The sequence below is a fragment of the Lindgomyces ingoldianus genome (assembly GCF_010093535.1).
Source record: "Lindgomyces ingoldianus strain ATCC 200398 unplaced genomic scaffold BDR25scaffold_49, whole genome shotgun sequence".
Taxonomy (NCBI): Eukaryota; Fungi; Ascomycota; class Dothideomycetes; order Pleosporales; family Lindgomycetaceae; genus Lindgomyces; species Lindgomyces ingoldianus.
In genome coordinates this window covers 157,858-173,218 of record NW_022985210.1, presented here as the reverse complement: position 1 = coordinate 173,218, position 15,361 = coordinate 157,858, and the positions used below count along the sequence as shown (strand labels likewise).

General features: G+C 49.3%; 8 protein-coding genes across 8 annotated transcripts; 4 read left to right on the top strand and 4 right to left on the bottom strand.

The window, feature by feature from the left end:
* The first annotated feature begins 125 nt into the window (after positions 1–125).
* On the top strand, positions 126–1,534 carry BDR25DRAFT_346886 (uroporphyrinogen decarboxylase). Its single transcript, XM_033694199.1, has 5 exons — positions 126–201; positions 257–298; positions 352–887; positions 934–1,324; positions 1,373–1,534. Exons 1-5 carry the CDS (start codon positions 147–149, stop codon positions 1,444–1,446), a joined length of 1,098 nt encoding a protein of 365 aa, XP_033540918.1. The 5' UTR covers positions 126–146; the 3' UTR covers positions 1,447–1,534.
* On the bottom strand, positions 1,411–2,202 carry BDR25DRAFT_307388 (putative cytosine deaminase). The gene is made up of 4 exons (XM_033690831.1): positions 1,999–2,202; positions 1,762–1,900; positions 1,582–1,708; positions 1,411–1,533 (listed from the first exon to the last, which is right to left on the bottom strand). The coding sequence occupies exons 1-4, from the start codon at positions 2,155–2,157 to the stop codon at positions 1,503–1,505; spliced, it is 456 nt and encodes a 151-aa protein (XP_033540917.1). The 5' UTR covers positions 2,158–2,202; the 3' UTR covers positions 1,411–1,502.
* Positions 2,203–2,967: 765 nt separating this feature from the next.
* On the top strand, positions 2,968–4,389 carry BDR25DRAFT_329363 (uncharacterized protein; the record flags this gene model as incomplete). The annotated part of the gene is made up of 4 exons (XM_033692447.1): positions 2,968–3,003; positions 3,055–3,124; positions 3,176–4,000; positions 4,052–4,389. 4 exons carry the CDS (start codon positions 2,968–2,970, stop codon positions 4,387–4,389), a joined length of 1,269 nt encoding a protein of 422 aa, XP_033540916.1.
* Positions 4,390–4,426: 37 nt separating this feature from the next.
* BDR25DRAFT_362000 (uncharacterized protein) lies at positions 4,427–5,370 on the bottom strand (the record flags this gene model as incomplete). The annotated part of the gene is made up of 8 exons (XM_033696524.1): positions 4,427–4,609; positions 4,633–4,796; positions 4,833–4,875; positions 4,907–5,021; positions 5,061–5,090; positions 5,128–5,163; positions 5,198–5,298; positions 5,347–5,370. 8 exons carry the CDS (start codon positions 5,368–5,370, stop codon positions 4,427–4,429), a joined length of 696 nt encoding a protein of 231 aa, XP_033540915.1.
* Positions 5,371–5,392: 22 nt separating this feature from the next.
* Positions 5,393–6,233, top strand: BDR25DRAFT_361999 (uncharacterized protein; the record flags this gene model as incomplete). The annotated part of the gene is made up of 6 exons (XM_033696523.1): positions 5,393–5,397; positions 5,456–5,547; positions 5,605–5,828; positions 5,860–5,892; positions 5,937–6,093; positions 6,178–6,233. The coding sequence occupies 6 exons, from the start codon at positions 5,393–5,395 to the stop codon at positions 6,231–6,233; spliced, it is 567 nt and encodes a 188-aa protein (XP_033540914.1).
* A 27-nt stretch (positions 6,234–6,260) lies between these two features.
* BDR25DRAFT_381702 (uncharacterized protein) lies at positions 6,261–7,888 on the bottom strand (the record flags this gene model as incomplete). The annotated part of the gene is made up of 1 exon (XM_033697728.1): positions 6,261–7,888. The coding sequence occupies one exon, from the start codon at positions 7,886–7,888 to the stop codon at positions 6,443–6,445; it is 1,446 nt and encodes a 481-aa protein (XP_033540913.1). The 3' UTR covers positions 6,261–6,442.
* Positions 7,889–9,682: 1,794 nt separating this feature from the next.
* BDR25DRAFT_381691 (uncharacterized protein) lies at positions 9,683–11,271 on the bottom strand. Its single transcript, XM_033697727.1, has 5 exons — positions 10,841–11,271; positions 10,737–10,744; positions 10,170–10,614; positions 9,919–10,100; positions 9,683–9,835 (listed from the first exon to the last, which is right to left on the bottom strand). The coding sequence occupies exons 1-5, from the start codon at positions 11,262–11,264 to the stop codon at positions 9,782–9,784; spliced, it is 1,113 nt and encodes a 370-aa protein (XP_033540912.1). The 5' UTR covers positions 11,265–11,271; the 3' UTR covers positions 9,683–9,781.
* A 3,099-nt stretch (positions 11,272–14,370) lies between these two features.
* Positions 14,371–15,169, top strand: BDR25DRAFT_191156 (uncharacterized protein; the record flags this gene model as incomplete). The annotated part of the gene is made up of 2 exons (XM_033684283.1): positions 14,371–14,751; positions 14,798–15,169. Coding segments are annotated over 2 exons (753 nt in total), but the record flags the coding sequence as incomplete, so codon positions are not given.
* Positions 15,170–15,361: the final 192 nt, after the last annotated feature.

Here is a 15,361-nt window from a genome sequence, read left to right as displayed (position 1 = left end):
AGATTTGGGATGGGATGTTTCAGTGTTGCACGGGTAGCTATCCAGATACGGTTAGCCGTGGCGCGGAGACCCGTGGTGGTGGGGTACTGTTCCGCAGCTCAGAAAGAAACCTGTCTCGCCCAAGATTTTATTTCTGCGCAACAATCATGGCTCAACAGTTCGAGCCGATGAAGAATGACTTGATTCTCCGGACTGCAAGAGGTAAATTGCCTCTTTCGGTCTGTATCTTGCCTTCACAAACTGACCAATTGCGCAGGAGAGAAGGTCGAGCGTCCGCCAATGTGGGTGATGCGACAAGGTGAGTGAAGATGCCTTTTTCAAACAAAGAATTAACGGCTAAGAGGTCACTAGCTGGTAGATACCTCCCCGAGTACCACGAAGCCAAAGGAAATCATGACTTCTTCGAATGCTGCCGGTCGCCCGAGATTGCTTCAACCCTCACCCTGCAACCTATTGAACGGTTCGCGGGGCTCATTGATGCAGCCATAATTTTCTCCGACATCTTGGTCATACCACAAGCAATGGGGATGAAGGTTGTCATGGTTGACAAAAAGGGCCCGCACTTTCCGGAGCCCTTGCAGTCACCGGACGACAATCAATACAAAGAAATCATGCAGCGGAATGTTGACGTTCAGGAGTCGTTGGACTATGTGTATAAGGCCATCGCACTCACACGGCGGAAACTGCAAGGGAGGGTTCCCTTGATAGGATTCTGCGGCGCACCTTGGACGTTATTGAGCTACATGGTGGAAGGAGGCGGAAGCAAAATGTTCATTCAAGCAAAGACGTGGGTTTTCAAGTACCCAGAGGCAAGCAAGGCTCTGCTTCAGAAGATCGCAGAGATCTGTGTAGAGTACCTCGCGCTGCAGGTTCAAGCCGGCGCACAGGCAAGAGTCACTTGTCCAGTGGCCTACCAACCGTTAACCCTTCTAGATGATCCAAGTGTTTGACTCCTGGGCTGGAGAGCTTTCGCCATCGTCGTTCAAAGTTATAGCGCTTCCATATCTCGAGTACATCGCTGATCACTTACCCGGTAGGCTTCGGGAACTGGGCCTGGAAAGCGTACCCATGACCGTCTTCGCGAAAGGAGCTTGGTATGCACTTGAAGATTTGTGTGCGACGAATTACGATGTAATTGGCCTTGACTGGCTTCACGTCCCAGCAGAGGCATACAAGCTTGCACGCACCAAAGGAAAAGTGGTTCAAGGGAATGCGGATCCCGGCGTGCTCTACGGCGGAAGAGAAGCCATCACGGCAGTGGTTAAGGAGATGGTGGAGGGCTTCGGCGGAGGAAAGCAGGGGTGGATAGCCAATCTCGGTCATGGTATGTAGAGATATTGCCCCACCCCGCCAGTTGACTGACCTCTTCCAGGTATAACTCCCTTAGTGAAGCCTGATGATCTAAAATTCTTCTTTGAGGAAATACATAGATACACCTCTACGTGAACTGCCTTGTAGCAATAGAAAACCAAGCATACCAACCTCAATGGAGGAAGCACTATTCATTCCCCATCTTCACCAATGTCTTCATTCCTGCTGCACGTCAGCTGAGATCCAACCAGACAACATCCAGCTACGAACCAGTCTCCGGGCTTTTCTTTTATGAACTTCTTCATCAGCTCGTGGCACTTCTCGTTCTGTAGCACGACTACCTCAATGCCTCGCTGCTTCAGATAGTCCTCACCACCAACAAACGTACGGTTCTCGCCTTCGAAATATCAGCCTGCTGCAACAACGCTATACGTTTACTACTCTTCATACCAATGACAACACGCTTCACGCCATACATAATGCATGCGCCCGTGCACATATCACAAGGCGAGAGAGTGGTGTACATGGTGGCACCCTTATATGCCGCAGCCGGCAAGCGACCAGCATTCTCGATCGCACTTATTTCGGCCTTGCAGGGGGTTAGGATGGTAGCACAGAAGGGGCTGGAAGGCGGCGAAGGGCCTGGAGGACGGCAAAGGCGCTGTTTGATTACTCTTGGTGACTTACATGAAGTGTGGCACTGCTCTTCTGGATGCGCATGTTGTGGCCTTGCCCCAGCACCTTCCCATCCGCTGAGACCAAGGCAGCACCGATGGGGACGCCGCCCTCATCGCTACCTTTCTGGGCTTCTGCCAGCGCGGCCCTGAAGCCGGCGTCCGACTCCATGAAATACGATGGAGCAAGTGTATTTTGAGTATAAGAATCGATTCCCTAGATGGGTTGGGTGGGATCCGAAGATTCATTCACTGCGCTCGCCAATCGCGTCAAGGCCGACAGGGCTTTGCACCGATCCGTATGCAGGCCGTGATTGACGGAGGCGTGCAGCAGTCCTAGCGTGGTTCCATGGCTTTCCAGGACATGCACACCACGAAGGACCTTTCTATTCCCCGGACGCTTGCCCTCTGAATTTTCAAATCCTGCAGCTTGTCTGCTGTTTTGTCGTGTGCTGCTCACCGCATCTGCTGTTTGCGCAGAGGTTTCGCTGCTGGTTCTCCGCAAGCGCAAGGCTGCAGCTGCCCGTGGAAAGGCGTAGAATCCGACCGAACTTTCGCTCGGCCGCAGTCGATTTGGCAATATCCCGGTAACGCTTCTTAAACCCCAAATCTTTCTCGCACTCGACCTCGTCGTCCACCACCAAGAATCCCAAGTCGAGCGCCCAAATTCGACGTCTTGCGACCTGCCTTCTGCGACTACATTCCACGTCCCTGCAACGGTCACTGTCGACCCGCGAGCTTCGGTAGGCCAGAATCCCGTCAGCCTCCTCCGGCTACAATCACCCTCTGCGCTGCGCAAGCCCTTCCCAGCCGGGCTGTCCACTGAACGCCTCTTGTTGACGTATATAAGAAACACTGAATCCCACCCAACCGCGCCTTCTGCGAAAAAAAAATAAAAAATAAAAAGCTCTAGTCCCCAACATTTCCTGCTCCCGCCCCACCGACCCCTCCAACACCCGACAATCGTCTCCCCGTTGCGAAGATGGTAAAAGACACCAAATTTTACGACATCTTGGGTGTATGTAAATATCCGTCCCTTCTTTCACCATATCTTTGCTAATTAGGTTAGGTGCCTACAGACTGCTCTGAGGCACAGCTCAAATCTGCGTACAAAAAGGGCGCCCTGAAACACCATCCAGGTAGGTACAACAATTCCCCGTGCTGGCAGAATTCCATCTAACGCCTTGCAGACAAGAACGCACACAACCCCGACGCAGCAGAAAAGTTTAAAGACCTCTCACACGCCTACGAAGTCCTCTCAGATGCTCAGAAGCGCCAGATCTACGACCAGTATGGCGAAGAAGGGCTAGAGCAAGGAGGAATGGGCGGCGGTGGTATGGCCGCTGAGGATCTGTTCGCACAGTTCTTCGGCGGCGGCGGAGGCCCGTTTGGCGGCATGTTCGGCGGCGGCATGAGGGATACGGGACCAAAGAAGGCCCGGACAATCTCCCACGTTCACAAGGTGTCGCTCGAGGATATCTACAAGGGCAAGGTCTCAAAACTGGCTCTCCAGAAGTCTGTCATTTGCCCCAAGTGCGATGGCCGTGGCGGCAAGGAAGGCGCTGTCAAGAAATGTGCTGGCTGCGATGGCCGCGGCATGAAGCACATGATGCGCCAGATGGGTCCTATGATCCAGCGTTTCCAGACGGTTTGCCCCGACTGCCAGGGTGAGGGAGAGATCATCCGCGACCGCGACAGGTGCAAGCAGTGCAACGGCAAGAAGACCATCATCGAGCGTAAAGTCTTGCACGTCCACGTCGACCGCGGTGTCAAGAGTGGCCACAAGATCGAGTTCCGAGGTGAGGGAGACCAGCTACCAGGCGTTGAGCCCGGTGACGTTATCTTTGAAATCGAGCAGAAGCCCCATCCTCGATTCCAGCGGAAGGACGACGATCTCTTCTACCACGCCGAAATCGACCTCCTAACCGCCCTTGCCGGTGGCCAGATTCACATCGAGCACCTTGACGAGCGGTGGCTGACCGTCGCTGTCATTCCTGGCGAATGCATCAGCCCAGGTAAGAACGCCTTCCTCTCACACAGCCCGACTCCAAGCTAACAATGTTCAGGCGAAGTCAAAGTCATCCGCGAGCAAGGTATGCCCTCCTACCGCCACCACGATTTCGGTAACCTCTACATCCAATTCGACGTCAAGTTTCCAGATAGTCTCAGCGGCCCGGACGGCGGCCCCATGACTCCCGAACAGATCCGCGCTCTTGAGAGCGTTCTCCCTGGACGGCAGGTCCCGGCTTCCCTTCCGCCGTCTGATGCGATGACCGAGGACTTTACGCTCGATAATGTGGATCCAGCGAGAGAGCAGGCGAGGGCGAGGGGAATGGCGGGCATGGAGGATGATGATGATGATATGCATCCTGGAGCGGAGAGGGTACAGTGTGCTTCGCAATAAGCGTGGAATGGGTGTAATGAGGGTATGGTTGGATGAGCTATGAATGAAGCGGAGGAAAATGGAATACATGGATGACCTGCATGACGGTCGGATGGGGTGGACATGTCGAGGCAATGATAGATCGAGCGAGATTCACAGTGTCACGGTTTGGCTGGCTTCGGTTGGCTTTGGCTCCGACTTTGCATGAATGTGGAGGGAAGGAAGTCAGGCAGACCATAACCTGCTGCAGCTCCCACCACACACTGTGCATGCTCCTGACAGGAGTTTGTATGCACCCATTACTGCATTTTCTTTGCGTCTCAGTTCTTTTCTTTTCTTCACTTGCGTTAGACGGAAGGTGGGATTGCGCTGGGTCTTATTCCTTTCTTCTATTTCGAGCTTCTCAATGTCAGTGGGCTTACTCGAGCCTATCTCGAGTCGGGTAGCATGATTGCATTTTCAACTTCGCTTTCGTGCGGCTGCGAGTGTGAGTTTGAGTTTGAGTGTCTACGTTGATGGTTGATGGCTGACGGCTGACGGCTGATAGCATTTCTGAAGAGGGCCCTAGATGAACGGGTATGTCGGTCTGTCGGCCTACGAGTCTATCTATGGGTCCGTAGAAAATGAAGTCATGGAGTCCAGATGTGTAGTTGCTTGTGTACCTTGAAGATGTTTAATTTGCCCGCGATAACCATGGCTTGACGAGATAACTACTTGGTAACCTGAACTAGGTAGGGAGCCTAACAAAGTCTAACTTACGTCGTTACCGGGTAACAAGTGATGAGGTGGGATTTTCTGGCGGTAAATGAAGCCTCAGTCCCTCCCTTACTCTTGCTTCATCTCTACAAGTGGTGAAATATTTCTCCCAAAGAGTATAAGAGAGTATACAGTTCGTCTTGTTCGAGGCGATTCAATATCTCCTACTGTGTACTACATGTGCAATACGGACTTGAAAGCAGGCTAGAAAAAAAAAATTACGACCATTACAATCACCGTCACCATCCCCAACATAGCGTTAGATTAAATGGGGTTACCTGGTAGCCTGACTTGTGAATAGGATTTCTGCAATCTCTGGAACGATATAAAGCCGATCCCAGTTCTTACTTCCTCCTGTGTTCTTGCTGATGGAGCTGGTAAACCACGTAGGAGTTTCTCATACTAGGGTCTCCGATCTCGAACGTGCATTATCCATTGCCACTTTTTCTTATAAAGGGATGATCGATGGGGATTTCATAGGGGCTGCTTCGGTGAGAATTTATCCCGGTACGTTTATTCGCCGGTCCAGAAATGATTCGAAAAATGGGTTCTCAGTACCACATTTCCTTGTCAAGACACGATCTCGAGATGAGCGACATAGTTCAGCAGCAATGGGTATTAAGATCACCCTCGGTGCTCCAATTTCATTGCGGAAGAGAGACCGAAGGAGTAGTATCACCGAGTATGAACGGTTTCAGGCCGACGTGGAGCCAAGACATGTGAAATGAATTGCAGACCCAGGAGCTGTGGAAGCAGAGAAGAGAATTTGTAGATAAGAAATGTTAGTTGGATAGCTCACAGAGGAAGGCTAGGGAGCGTACCTTTTATATCGAGTTCAATATGGACCACTTGGTCTATCGAAAGGCTGCACTGGCGACCCCTGGAACATCGGAACTAGTGTAACATGCTTTGGCGTATGGAGAGATGTACCGACACTTTCCCACTTATTGCCATACCTCGTATCCCTTCGTTTTTAGCTTCTTACTCCGCAAGCATCCTAAGGTATGTGAAGTAGAATATTAAAGACAAAGATTCTATCAACGTACCCTATAGTCGGGAAACGGACTAAACATATCGTAATTATCGGTTCAAGTCCAAAGGACGCGTAAGAGGAATTGGGAGAACAAAAATTGTGTGCCACCCTAGCTGGATACTACGCTAACCTCTTCCTTTTGAACCCTAGAATCCAACCTAATCGGCGATCGTAGCATGAGGTTTCCAGCAGCCTCATATCTCTATACTCCAGCAGACTAGTCATAATGTGTTCATATTTGATAGTGTCGTGCTTTTGCATGTGCGCATTACCATTTCTTACGACTTATTCGTCCTCTTCATCCGAGAGAGTATCTCCATAGAGCACATCGGGGCCATTATTTATATTTCCATCGGATTCGCACGTGGAAATAATCCTTTTACCAAGACCACATACTACTTGAACTTCTGGAAGCCTCTTAGTGAGTTGCTTTTCCAGGTTAGCATCGGGGTGTGCCCAAGGACTCCTATACGGATCTTCAAAGCCAAACAAATGAATCGTTCGAAGGGCAGGCCATGGCTCGTCTTCTAAGAGTATCGGAAGGATTAATTCTACAAAGCGGTCGTAGCCCAAGTCGTGAGAGTACTGGGTCATGTATTCATCATTGTTGGTACCGTCAGGTGCTGTCTCGTCGGCTACTAGTCGCTGGTCTAGAATGAGATGGACTAAGGTGTTCCGACATGCACGGAGAAGGCCGATCCATTCGTTGAATAACTGCCTCTCCGCCTTAGGAGAAAGGACTTTGTCGAATCTGTCGCTCTCGTCCTCAACATCGGATGGTTTGCAGAGGTAAAGCTGAGTGAGGGATGTAAACTGGGACATCATAGAAGGCGTTAGGCATGGAAAAGGGCGTGGCCAGACATATCCAATTTCGAGAGGGGGTTCTTCTTCCAGACTAGGAGTGTCCTCCAAAGGCTGATCAGCCTCTCTGTCTTCTGGCGAGAACCGTTCACTAAATTCCATCGCCTGATGTTCAACATCGCATTCGTAGTCGTTGGTGGCACGTTCTAGGAGCAAGCTGCTTCTTCCATTGGCCGAGATGTCTCCAATTGGTTCGTCAAGCAAGGCGAGTTGGAGGCTTGTAATACTTGACGCATTCTCACACATATAGTGTACGAATTCTCGCGGAACGAATCCTCTGAGCTTTAGCGTACGCAGCTTAGCCATCTCATGTGCTGGACGCTCAAAACGGATCGTCGTGGTCCAACTAGGAGACTGCCAGAATGCAGATACTTCCAGATACTCCACATTCTTGAACAGGGCCAGTGCGTTCCAAAGATCTCTTTTATTGTCCCATTCATAGACAATGTCAGGCGCATACAAGTGAGAGTTGACGTCTACACAAAGCCAGCGAACCAATCCCGCTAAATAAGCCGCTCTATTCTTATCCTTCATTGAGAAACTTTGAAAGATATCAAAGAATGCAGCGCTCTTCCCTCCATACTGCTCGGCCACGCGTTCCCAATATGTGTAGGTTTTGCGAGTGGGTGGCCCTGGTGGTAGGAGGTGATATGGCCTCTGCAATGCGCCCTCCTCCTCCTTAAATTCTTTCTGTGCGTATCTTTCGTGAAATTCTGGGAAATGAAGCTCGATCTTTTTCCAAAGGATTGGTTCGATGATCCCCGCATATCGTCGTGACACGCGCATTAGCTGGCTAAGATCATGATGACGAAGGAAATTTAGGATTTGCAGAAAGATTTCAGTGGGGAGAACCTCAACGAACGATGGCATGATGTGTGTCAAGCTATGAGAAATGTGTATGAGAAGTGTGATTGAGGTGAAGAAGGAGTAATTTGACTGGACGCCTAGCCGCCAAGCTAGACACGTGATGACTTCCCTACCTACAGTATTTAAGCACCGGTGGGATCTGAAATCTTACCAAAGCAATTTCATAGGTAACCACCCAAACCCGAAGAATGAAGCTTCCATGGTTTTTTCCTTCTAAAATACATTTTGGTATATCTGATTTTCAGACCATCTCTCGTGCAAGCTCTCTGCGAACCCAATTTCGCCCACATCTACTCCTGATCTGATGAAATGGGATGGATCATTCCTTATCTGACGAAATTCGGCTCTAATTAGGCCCTCAGGAGTTTTCTCCTTGTATTCTAGGCTCGACTCTATTTGACTGATCGATAATGTTATTCTCGCCCCTCTCGTAGTGCCTCCAGCCGGTCGTGGACGGCAGTATCTCTAGCATAGGTCCCGACATACGTGTCTTCTCTAAATAGTCCCCACATGGTTTAATCTTCGCAACTTGATTATGCTCTCGGAATAAATTTATATGTGCGTTGATAGAGCTTACTTTACGGACTCGTATATTGTCCGCCTTTGGCTTTCTTGCCTATCATGATGCCTTCACAGACAATGGGACTTATTCCATCTTTCTTTCCTCCGAAAGGAGTACAGCAGATGTTGCAGGTCTTTGCCTGCTCGAGAACCCTTGTCAGCGGGATTGTGGTCGACTATTTGTCAGCAGGTGCCACAAAATCTAGAGCACTTTCCGGCATTCTTCTTCCCTTCGGAGTCCTTGGTAGCGCATGGAGCAACATGAATAGTCTCAGCTTATTTCAACCTAACATAACCTCCTCCTAGTGGATGAGGTGTTCGATCCTAGAAAGATGTCGGTAAGTCTCCTGTTTCGACGCCCCCAAGCAGGAATGCGAGACCGGAGTCCAATAAACGAAGTATTGTAAAGAAGGCATTGATCGGGTAATTTCGAGAGAAACTAAGGCCAGTTGGAAGTAGAGTCGCTCACAAGTAATTCTCTTTGAGATTATTAGTAGGTGAGATGAGTTAGAATGAAATTTGTTTTAAAAGAATATGTGGCAGTACCATGAGGTTGTGGTGGTATTGCGTTAATAAAAACCGGTTCTGAAGGGGAGGTTGTAGTTGAACCAAAGGATGGTAGAAGTTCTGTGCAATATAACTAATAACGACTCGACTGAGAGGGATTTATCTCTTACTCTCCATCAGTCTGACTAGCTTCTTTGAACAGGGCCATCAATTGTGTTCCTAGGTAATTCCATAATTCAATCAATCTTCGCTCGAGGTTGTCTTATCCTGTTGTGCGCCTCGTTGTATTTCTGGAATGCCAACATGAACCATGAGCACCCTGGTGGGATGCGACTCAAGTTACCGCCTGCTATTCTGGTCCCTAGTTTTCTGGTCCCTAATTTCGACTCGATTTATATCTAAGTCTTATGCGAGGCGAGCGCAAACGAGCTTCGAGTAGATTCACAATCGTGAAGGGAGTGTTCTAACCCTTCGCATGCAGCCCAAGAAGTAAGCTCACAACTTCATGAAAGCTTAGGAACACATACACACTCGTAGTCGTGTAACCAACAACCTCTCATATTCACTTCTCGGACTTCAGTCAGCTCCTCTCGCCACGTTCCAGATTCAGACTTCCGAAATTGGTTACGCGCGTCACAAGCCAGGGTCGCAACTCCGACCCCGAGGATCCCTACGAGCCACACACTTATGCAGCAAATGCACTCTCGGGCCGAAACAAAGCAGCGCAGCCTCAGTGGGAAAAAGCCCTTGACGTTATCGTCTATGCACCGGGTATATTGAAGATACATTACACAAAGAATCCAGAACTGCCCTAAATTAGGCCAACTTTTATAGACACTGGTAATAGTACGGCGGCGATACCCCCTTGCACTGGTACGGCGACTAGATTGGGAAACCCCGATTAGCGAGGTTTGGCCGGGAGCAGAAAGGTAGCAACGGGAGGGGCTAAATGAGAGGATACGTACTGCGCAAACCGTACAACCCTTCCAGTCCTGTCCACCGCACTGATCCCAGTGCTTTTGCTGGCAGCCACCACCGCCCGGATTCGCTGGTGTGGTTGTTGGTGGCCTCTGAGTGGACGTCTTGGTCGAACTTGGAGGTTTTGATTTCGTGGTAGGTGGTTCTGGTGTTGAAGATGGAGTGGTTACTAAAGTCGAGGATGGCACTGTTGTAGGCGATGAGCTTGTGCGACGGGTTGAAGAAGTTGAGGACCGACGGTTTGTAGTTGGGCCAGATACAGGCCTTGATGTACTCTTCGGAGGTCGGGTTCCGCCCTTTGTGGGGGTGTCCGCCTGGCTACCATCGCAGTAAAGTGTCAATCCATCCAAGGACTTATTCTTCATAACAGTACTCATACCCGTGGTTCCAGCTGAGGTGCAGGCAGTCCGCTTGTCATTGTCTGAGACAGGGTTCATTTTAGGGGGATATTCGATATGGAACACAGGTTTGTTCGAATTGAGAAACTCGTTGTAGGCAGAGCATTCTGCCCTAGCTGCACACTCCTCGTTCACCGCGAAATCTATGATCGGAGCCACAGTCGAAAGAATATCAAGGCTATTTTTGAGGCCAATATTCATGTTATAGTACGAAGCGTTCTTTTGCAGGAATTGCATGAAGCTGATGGCGTCGGCTTTCTGGAGGTTTAAGCCGTTATCGTTTTGCTAAGAGCCGTCAGCACATCCAGCATATTTGCGTTAGCACTACATGAAGTGTGCGACTCATCGAATTGAGACACAGCAGTGCTTTCAAACCGCAAACTTCTCAGGTAAAATAGGGATCTTACGTAGCCATCTATAAACACAGTCAGTTATCGCTTCCTAAGAAACTTGACATCGACAACGAAGCTGCCCAAATCGGAACCGCTTTCGAAAGAAAAAAAAAACATACCTATATTATCTGGGTCCAAAGCATCGCACCCTTTGTCGGAAGCCATCTTGATTCTTCTCGCCATAACATCTCTAACTTTGGAGCTACCCGTCCGTATCCATTTCTCATTCGGCCACTCTGGAAGTATTTTTCCTTGGTCATTTGTCGGGAAGTCTTTCGCGTCGTCCCTCCAGTCCTCCACCGTGCCGGCGCTGAAATAGCAAATTACCGTCTTCCCTTGAGCTTTCAAAGCTGTGATGGTGGTGGCATCATTGTCGAAAAGGTCGACATCAAATACTGGAGCATCCGTGGGTGGAAGTGGACTCTTCGACATATCCGGCGTGCCAGTAAGGATGATCTGCCATTTTTGCCCCCGAGTGAAGAGAGTGGTTTGCGCGAAGGATGTACTAGCAAACAACCAAGCCCACAGAAGCCATGACAACATGTTGGCGAGATACCCTCTTATGCCAGCGAGTGATCAAAAGAGCGAGGTGGGAGTGTGGTATCCCAGAAAATGAGAGAAGAAAGGTTTTGTGAGTGCGGAGCAAGAGCCATGCGGCGAAAACCGGGGTACCACCAGATCTTTAAGAAATGACATTTTGAGCATATAAGAGATGGCCAGCTAATGAACACGGTAAGAGACGCTTTGGTTTACGTATAGTAGTCGACGGAGTGCATTGCGGAGATATTAACCGTCTTGAAACGTCGAGATCTTAGGGGTGCTCGCCCAGGCGCATATATCCATGAAAATTGTTTCTTCCCACCCAAGCCAATCATATTGACTTAGTTTAATGTAATGAATGTATGGTCACACCCGGGCCTCATTGCGATGCTATGTGGCACGGCCAATAAATGCCAGTGCAACAGCCACAGCACGTCACCGGACCGTCCGAGAAGATGGCGGGCCAGTAGGTTGAAATTTAGTTCGGTGCCACCATATGTGAGGCAGATTCGCAATGAGGCTTTGCAATACCCTGGCAGTCATGGTGTGACTTCTAGAAGATGAAGTCGTTCCTGGAAGAAAATCTCTACATGAACTAACGCCAGATGTGCATGTTCGGCAGATTGTTGCATTGCGGGGAAAAGCTTGTCTGTGCAGCCTTCAAGGTCTCCATCAAGGATTATTAGCGGGAGATCGACTGCTGGTGGTGCTTGATGAGAACGGTCTGGACGGCGGCTAAATGAATCGAGTAATCTCGAGAAATCCACATAAACGAGGCGCTTTGACAAATACCATATTTGTCGAGGAATGTTGAGAAAATTTTTGATGAACTTCGAGAGAGGGTGCCTTCGGACATTTTGCGTCGCCGGCACTGTTGCGACTAGGGTAATACTCCACCAATTAGCCAAGCTTCAAATGGCAACACCCTAACGGTGGATGGAAGAAGAAGGTCGAATTCAACGGACATGCTACCGATCCCGGGGTTGCATACCTTCTCTCTAGATCGTGAGTCCTGAGAATGCTGGATTGAAGCTTATGTATCTATTCTGTGTTCATCGATTGCGATCTTCTATTTGCAGGACGTCTACACACCACCACGTTTTTAATCTCTTGAACTAAGGGCAAACCGGGCTCTATCAGATCAGCTTCCCCGGTTCCAGAGATGCCTTATCTCGTTGAGTGAACTAAGGATAAGGATAGCACTGGTTTGCCCTTCCCTGGATTCCATCGAATTCGCGCGGTCACGATCGAACCCTTGGTGAGGCGTTGTTGGCAGGCACAAGAGTTGGGGTAAGGAGCGCCTTTGTCAAGCAAGTCGCTTCGCGGAATAGGCTATTCGTGTTGATGAAGCCAGTGCCGCGCAATATACTTGTATCTTGAGCGGACTGGAAAGCTAGCCTTGTTCGAGGGTGAATGTTGAGAAGGTACATAAAGGAGAGGTTGTCTAGAAGAGGAGATCGCTCCGGTGGGCGTTTTTCGCGGGCTTGACGAAAGTGGAAGCGTAAGCACTCACTTCTATTGGGTGTTGGAGGATACGTACATCGGACCCACCCATTCTCTGTCGAGCATGTAGCTCTTGGTCATGGTGCAGATATGAATACGACTTCCATAGAGCTCATCTCGGATTTAGCATAATGCTCAATCGAGCCCACCGGGTAGGGACGTTTTCGGGTAGGACTTGAGATAGAAATTTGCTCCTCCTTCCTAAATGGTGTCATAGCATCCAGATTAGGACATCTCAAGATTGTGGATACTCCTTTGTGGAACTTCGATGGGGCCATTGCAGTGACCAATATGCACTAGGGTTCAGTGCTGCCGCTGGAGTATTAGAACCTAGAGTGGCGAAGCTGGGAGGTAAATCTTGACGCGTCCCACTCAACGACGGTTGATGTACTTGCCAAATTTTCCGTCCTCGAGCAATCGCAGCTGTTCGCTGTCTATAGCACTTGGGCCACTTCATGTTTGCACTACTATACCACGTTGACGGTATCTGTACGTTGTGAGCATTCTCACAAATTTCGAGCGAGTGCAAATCTTACTGCCATGATGTCTGGAGGCGAAGAAATCCTGCAACACCCAATCCACACCCTCTAGTGGCGCGGCAAATGCGAGAAGTGCGAGAACTAGAGACAAATCTCCGATGAGCCCGCCGTGGGTCATATTAGCAGCACCACGATTGAAGGTATTATGCTTTGGTCAATTGCCACGTCCAGAAATTGATTCAGGGTATAGAGTAAACTGGACTGGGTTCCGGGTATTTGCCCCGCCAGGCTTTCGTATCCTGACTCGATATCCTTCCAAAGAGCCATAGCGCCCTGGAAAGCAGAACTCGTGCCATTCTGAAGCATGAGACTTGCTATGTCCATAGCCCCAGTGAGCAATGTTTTCAGAAGGGCCAAGTTGAGCGCTACGGGGTCCAAAGTTCGACAGTTTACCAGAATCTGTGCAGCAAGAGTCATATCTTTTTCATCACACACCATACTCAGTACCTCCTTAGCTGTTTCTCCGCTTTGATTTCTACCCCAGATTGAAGAAGGAGAAACACCACAGGGTAAGAGCGGGATGTAAACGCAGCATTAATAACTGTTCCCTACGTTGAGACCCTGGAATTGGGATAAACTTCACCCTGGAGTAGTGATTAGATACGCTCACAATTGCTTGAGAAGGCTGCGAGATCGAGATCTGGAGCCGTTCTCATTTGTTCTCTTTGGACCATAGTTGATTCGGAATTGACTAAATGGGGACTTCTAGAAGGATTTCTCTCTACAGAACCAGGAATCGGTACCTTTTCCTTAATAACTGGCGATGTAACCCGGATGCTTCGTAAAATAATCTTTAACACATGGGAAGCCATGTGATCCATGAATGTCGCTGGCGTCACAAAGGTGCCGAAAGCGAGCTCGTTAGATTTAACCCCTGGGGTACAGAAAGGGCAATTAGTCGTCCGCAAGCGTGTAAGAGATCTGCGACCGGTGAAGAATGAGGAAGACCTATCGAAATTAGAGATTTTATCGGCATGTTCAGACCGAAGGTGATCCACATACTGATCAAAATGCAGATCTACTCGATCTACAACAAACGGACAAGGGAAGTATACGTAGTGGCGCTGCTAATAATTGTAAGAATCGAAAATTTTCGACATATGTCAGAAGGGCTAGGCGCTTGGAGGCATATTCGAAGAGATTACAAGCTCTGCGGGAATGGGTTTATGCATCGCCGCCTAGTATTCAAACAAAAACCCCACCCTCCTTTGCGGCCGATCATTGATGCTACGGCAAGAGTCAATGGCCTTATTGCAGATCCTGGGGGTAAGGGCTGGTCCGATAAAGACATATACCCAGCACTCGAAAGTCGTTTGGGCGATTTTTTAAACTCCAGTATCAGTGCAATTGAGAAGATAACGCAGATTTTCAACACGTTGAAGGAGGAGCTAACATACAACAGAGCATCTGTTCAGGCCAGCGTAGCTTGGGGTAAAGCGAGTATCTCTGTCTAAATGTCAATTCATGGCTTCAATTAAAACAGAACTGAGGGAGGGGGGGAAAAGAGGGGGGGGGGTGTCTGTGGGACAACCCCAAACCCTCCCGAATCGAGTTCGAAATATACCGGGCGAAATTCGCACCCGGAGGTCTGAAAGAGAAAGATTGTTCAAGGACTTCCAAAACTACAACGACCGCCTAAGAGTCCCCTTGAAGAATAGTGATGATATCGGGGCATTGAATTTTCTCTTACCAGTGTCGGCTGAGTTTGTGAGGGCGGAAGCAATCATGGCAGGAGCCTCTATAAGGGCAACTCGTCTCTTCGCTGCCATCGCTAAGTCGTGGCAATGTCCATGTCAGCCGCACCACCTTTCGAACTTGTTCCTGGAGAATCGTACATTAAACGTGGATTTTAACCTGATATTCCACTTTTTAGAAATTGGTCTAAAACTACAGGGTCATATTTTCGTGAATGAGCTTCGCAACAGGTTTGTTCCCCGGATGTTGCTGCCAACCTTTGTCGGGAGCACATTGGAAACTCTGCACAGCCATCTCAGGTATCTTCCGGTGATCTATGCAAGGGCCTGGCATACCACTGTACCCTCAGTTGCTGAGGAGCTT

Excerpts from the sequence above, each read along its gene's own strand:
- BDR25DRAFT_346886 (XM_033694199.1), top strand. The coding sequence starts at position 147 with ATGGCTCAACAGTTCGAGCCGATGAAGAATGACTTGATTCTCCGGACT. Across the intron at positions 299-351 it reads AATGTGGGTGATGCGACAAG|CTGGTAGATACCTCCCCGAG; the intron begins GTGAGTGAAGAT and ends AGAGGTCACTAG. Across the intron at positions 888-933 it reads AGGTTCAAGCCGGCGCACAG|ATGATCCAAGTGTTTGACTC; the intron begins GCAAGAGTCACT and ends TAACCCTTCTAG.
- BDR25DRAFT_307388 (XM_033690831.1), bottom strand. The coding sequence starts at position 2,157 with ATGGAGTCGGACGCCGGCTTCAGGGCCGCGCTGGCAGAAGCCCAGAAA. Across the intron at positions 1,901-1,998 it reads AGAGCAGTGCCACACTTCAT|GCCGAAATAAGTGCGATCGA; the intron begins GTAAGTCACCAA and ends ACCCCCTGCAAG. Across the intron at positions 1,709-1,761 it reads CGTGAAGCGTGTTGTCATTG|GCGAGAACCGTACGTTTGTT; the intron begins GTATGAAGAGTA and ends GATATTTCGAAG.
- BDR25DRAFT_381691 (XM_033697727.1), bottom strand. The coding sequence starts at position 11,264 with ATGTTGTCATGGCTTCTGTGGGCTTGGTTGTTTGCTAGTACATCCTTC. Across the intron at positions 10,101-10,169 it reads ATCTGGCCCAACTACAAACC|TAACCACTCCATCTTCAACA; the intron begins GTCGGTCCTCAA and ends CCTCGACTTTAG. Across the intron at positions 9,836-9,918 it reads AGGGTTGTACGGTTTGCGCA|TCGCCGTACCAGTGCAAGGG; the intron begins GTACGTATCCTC and ends TTCCCAATCTAG.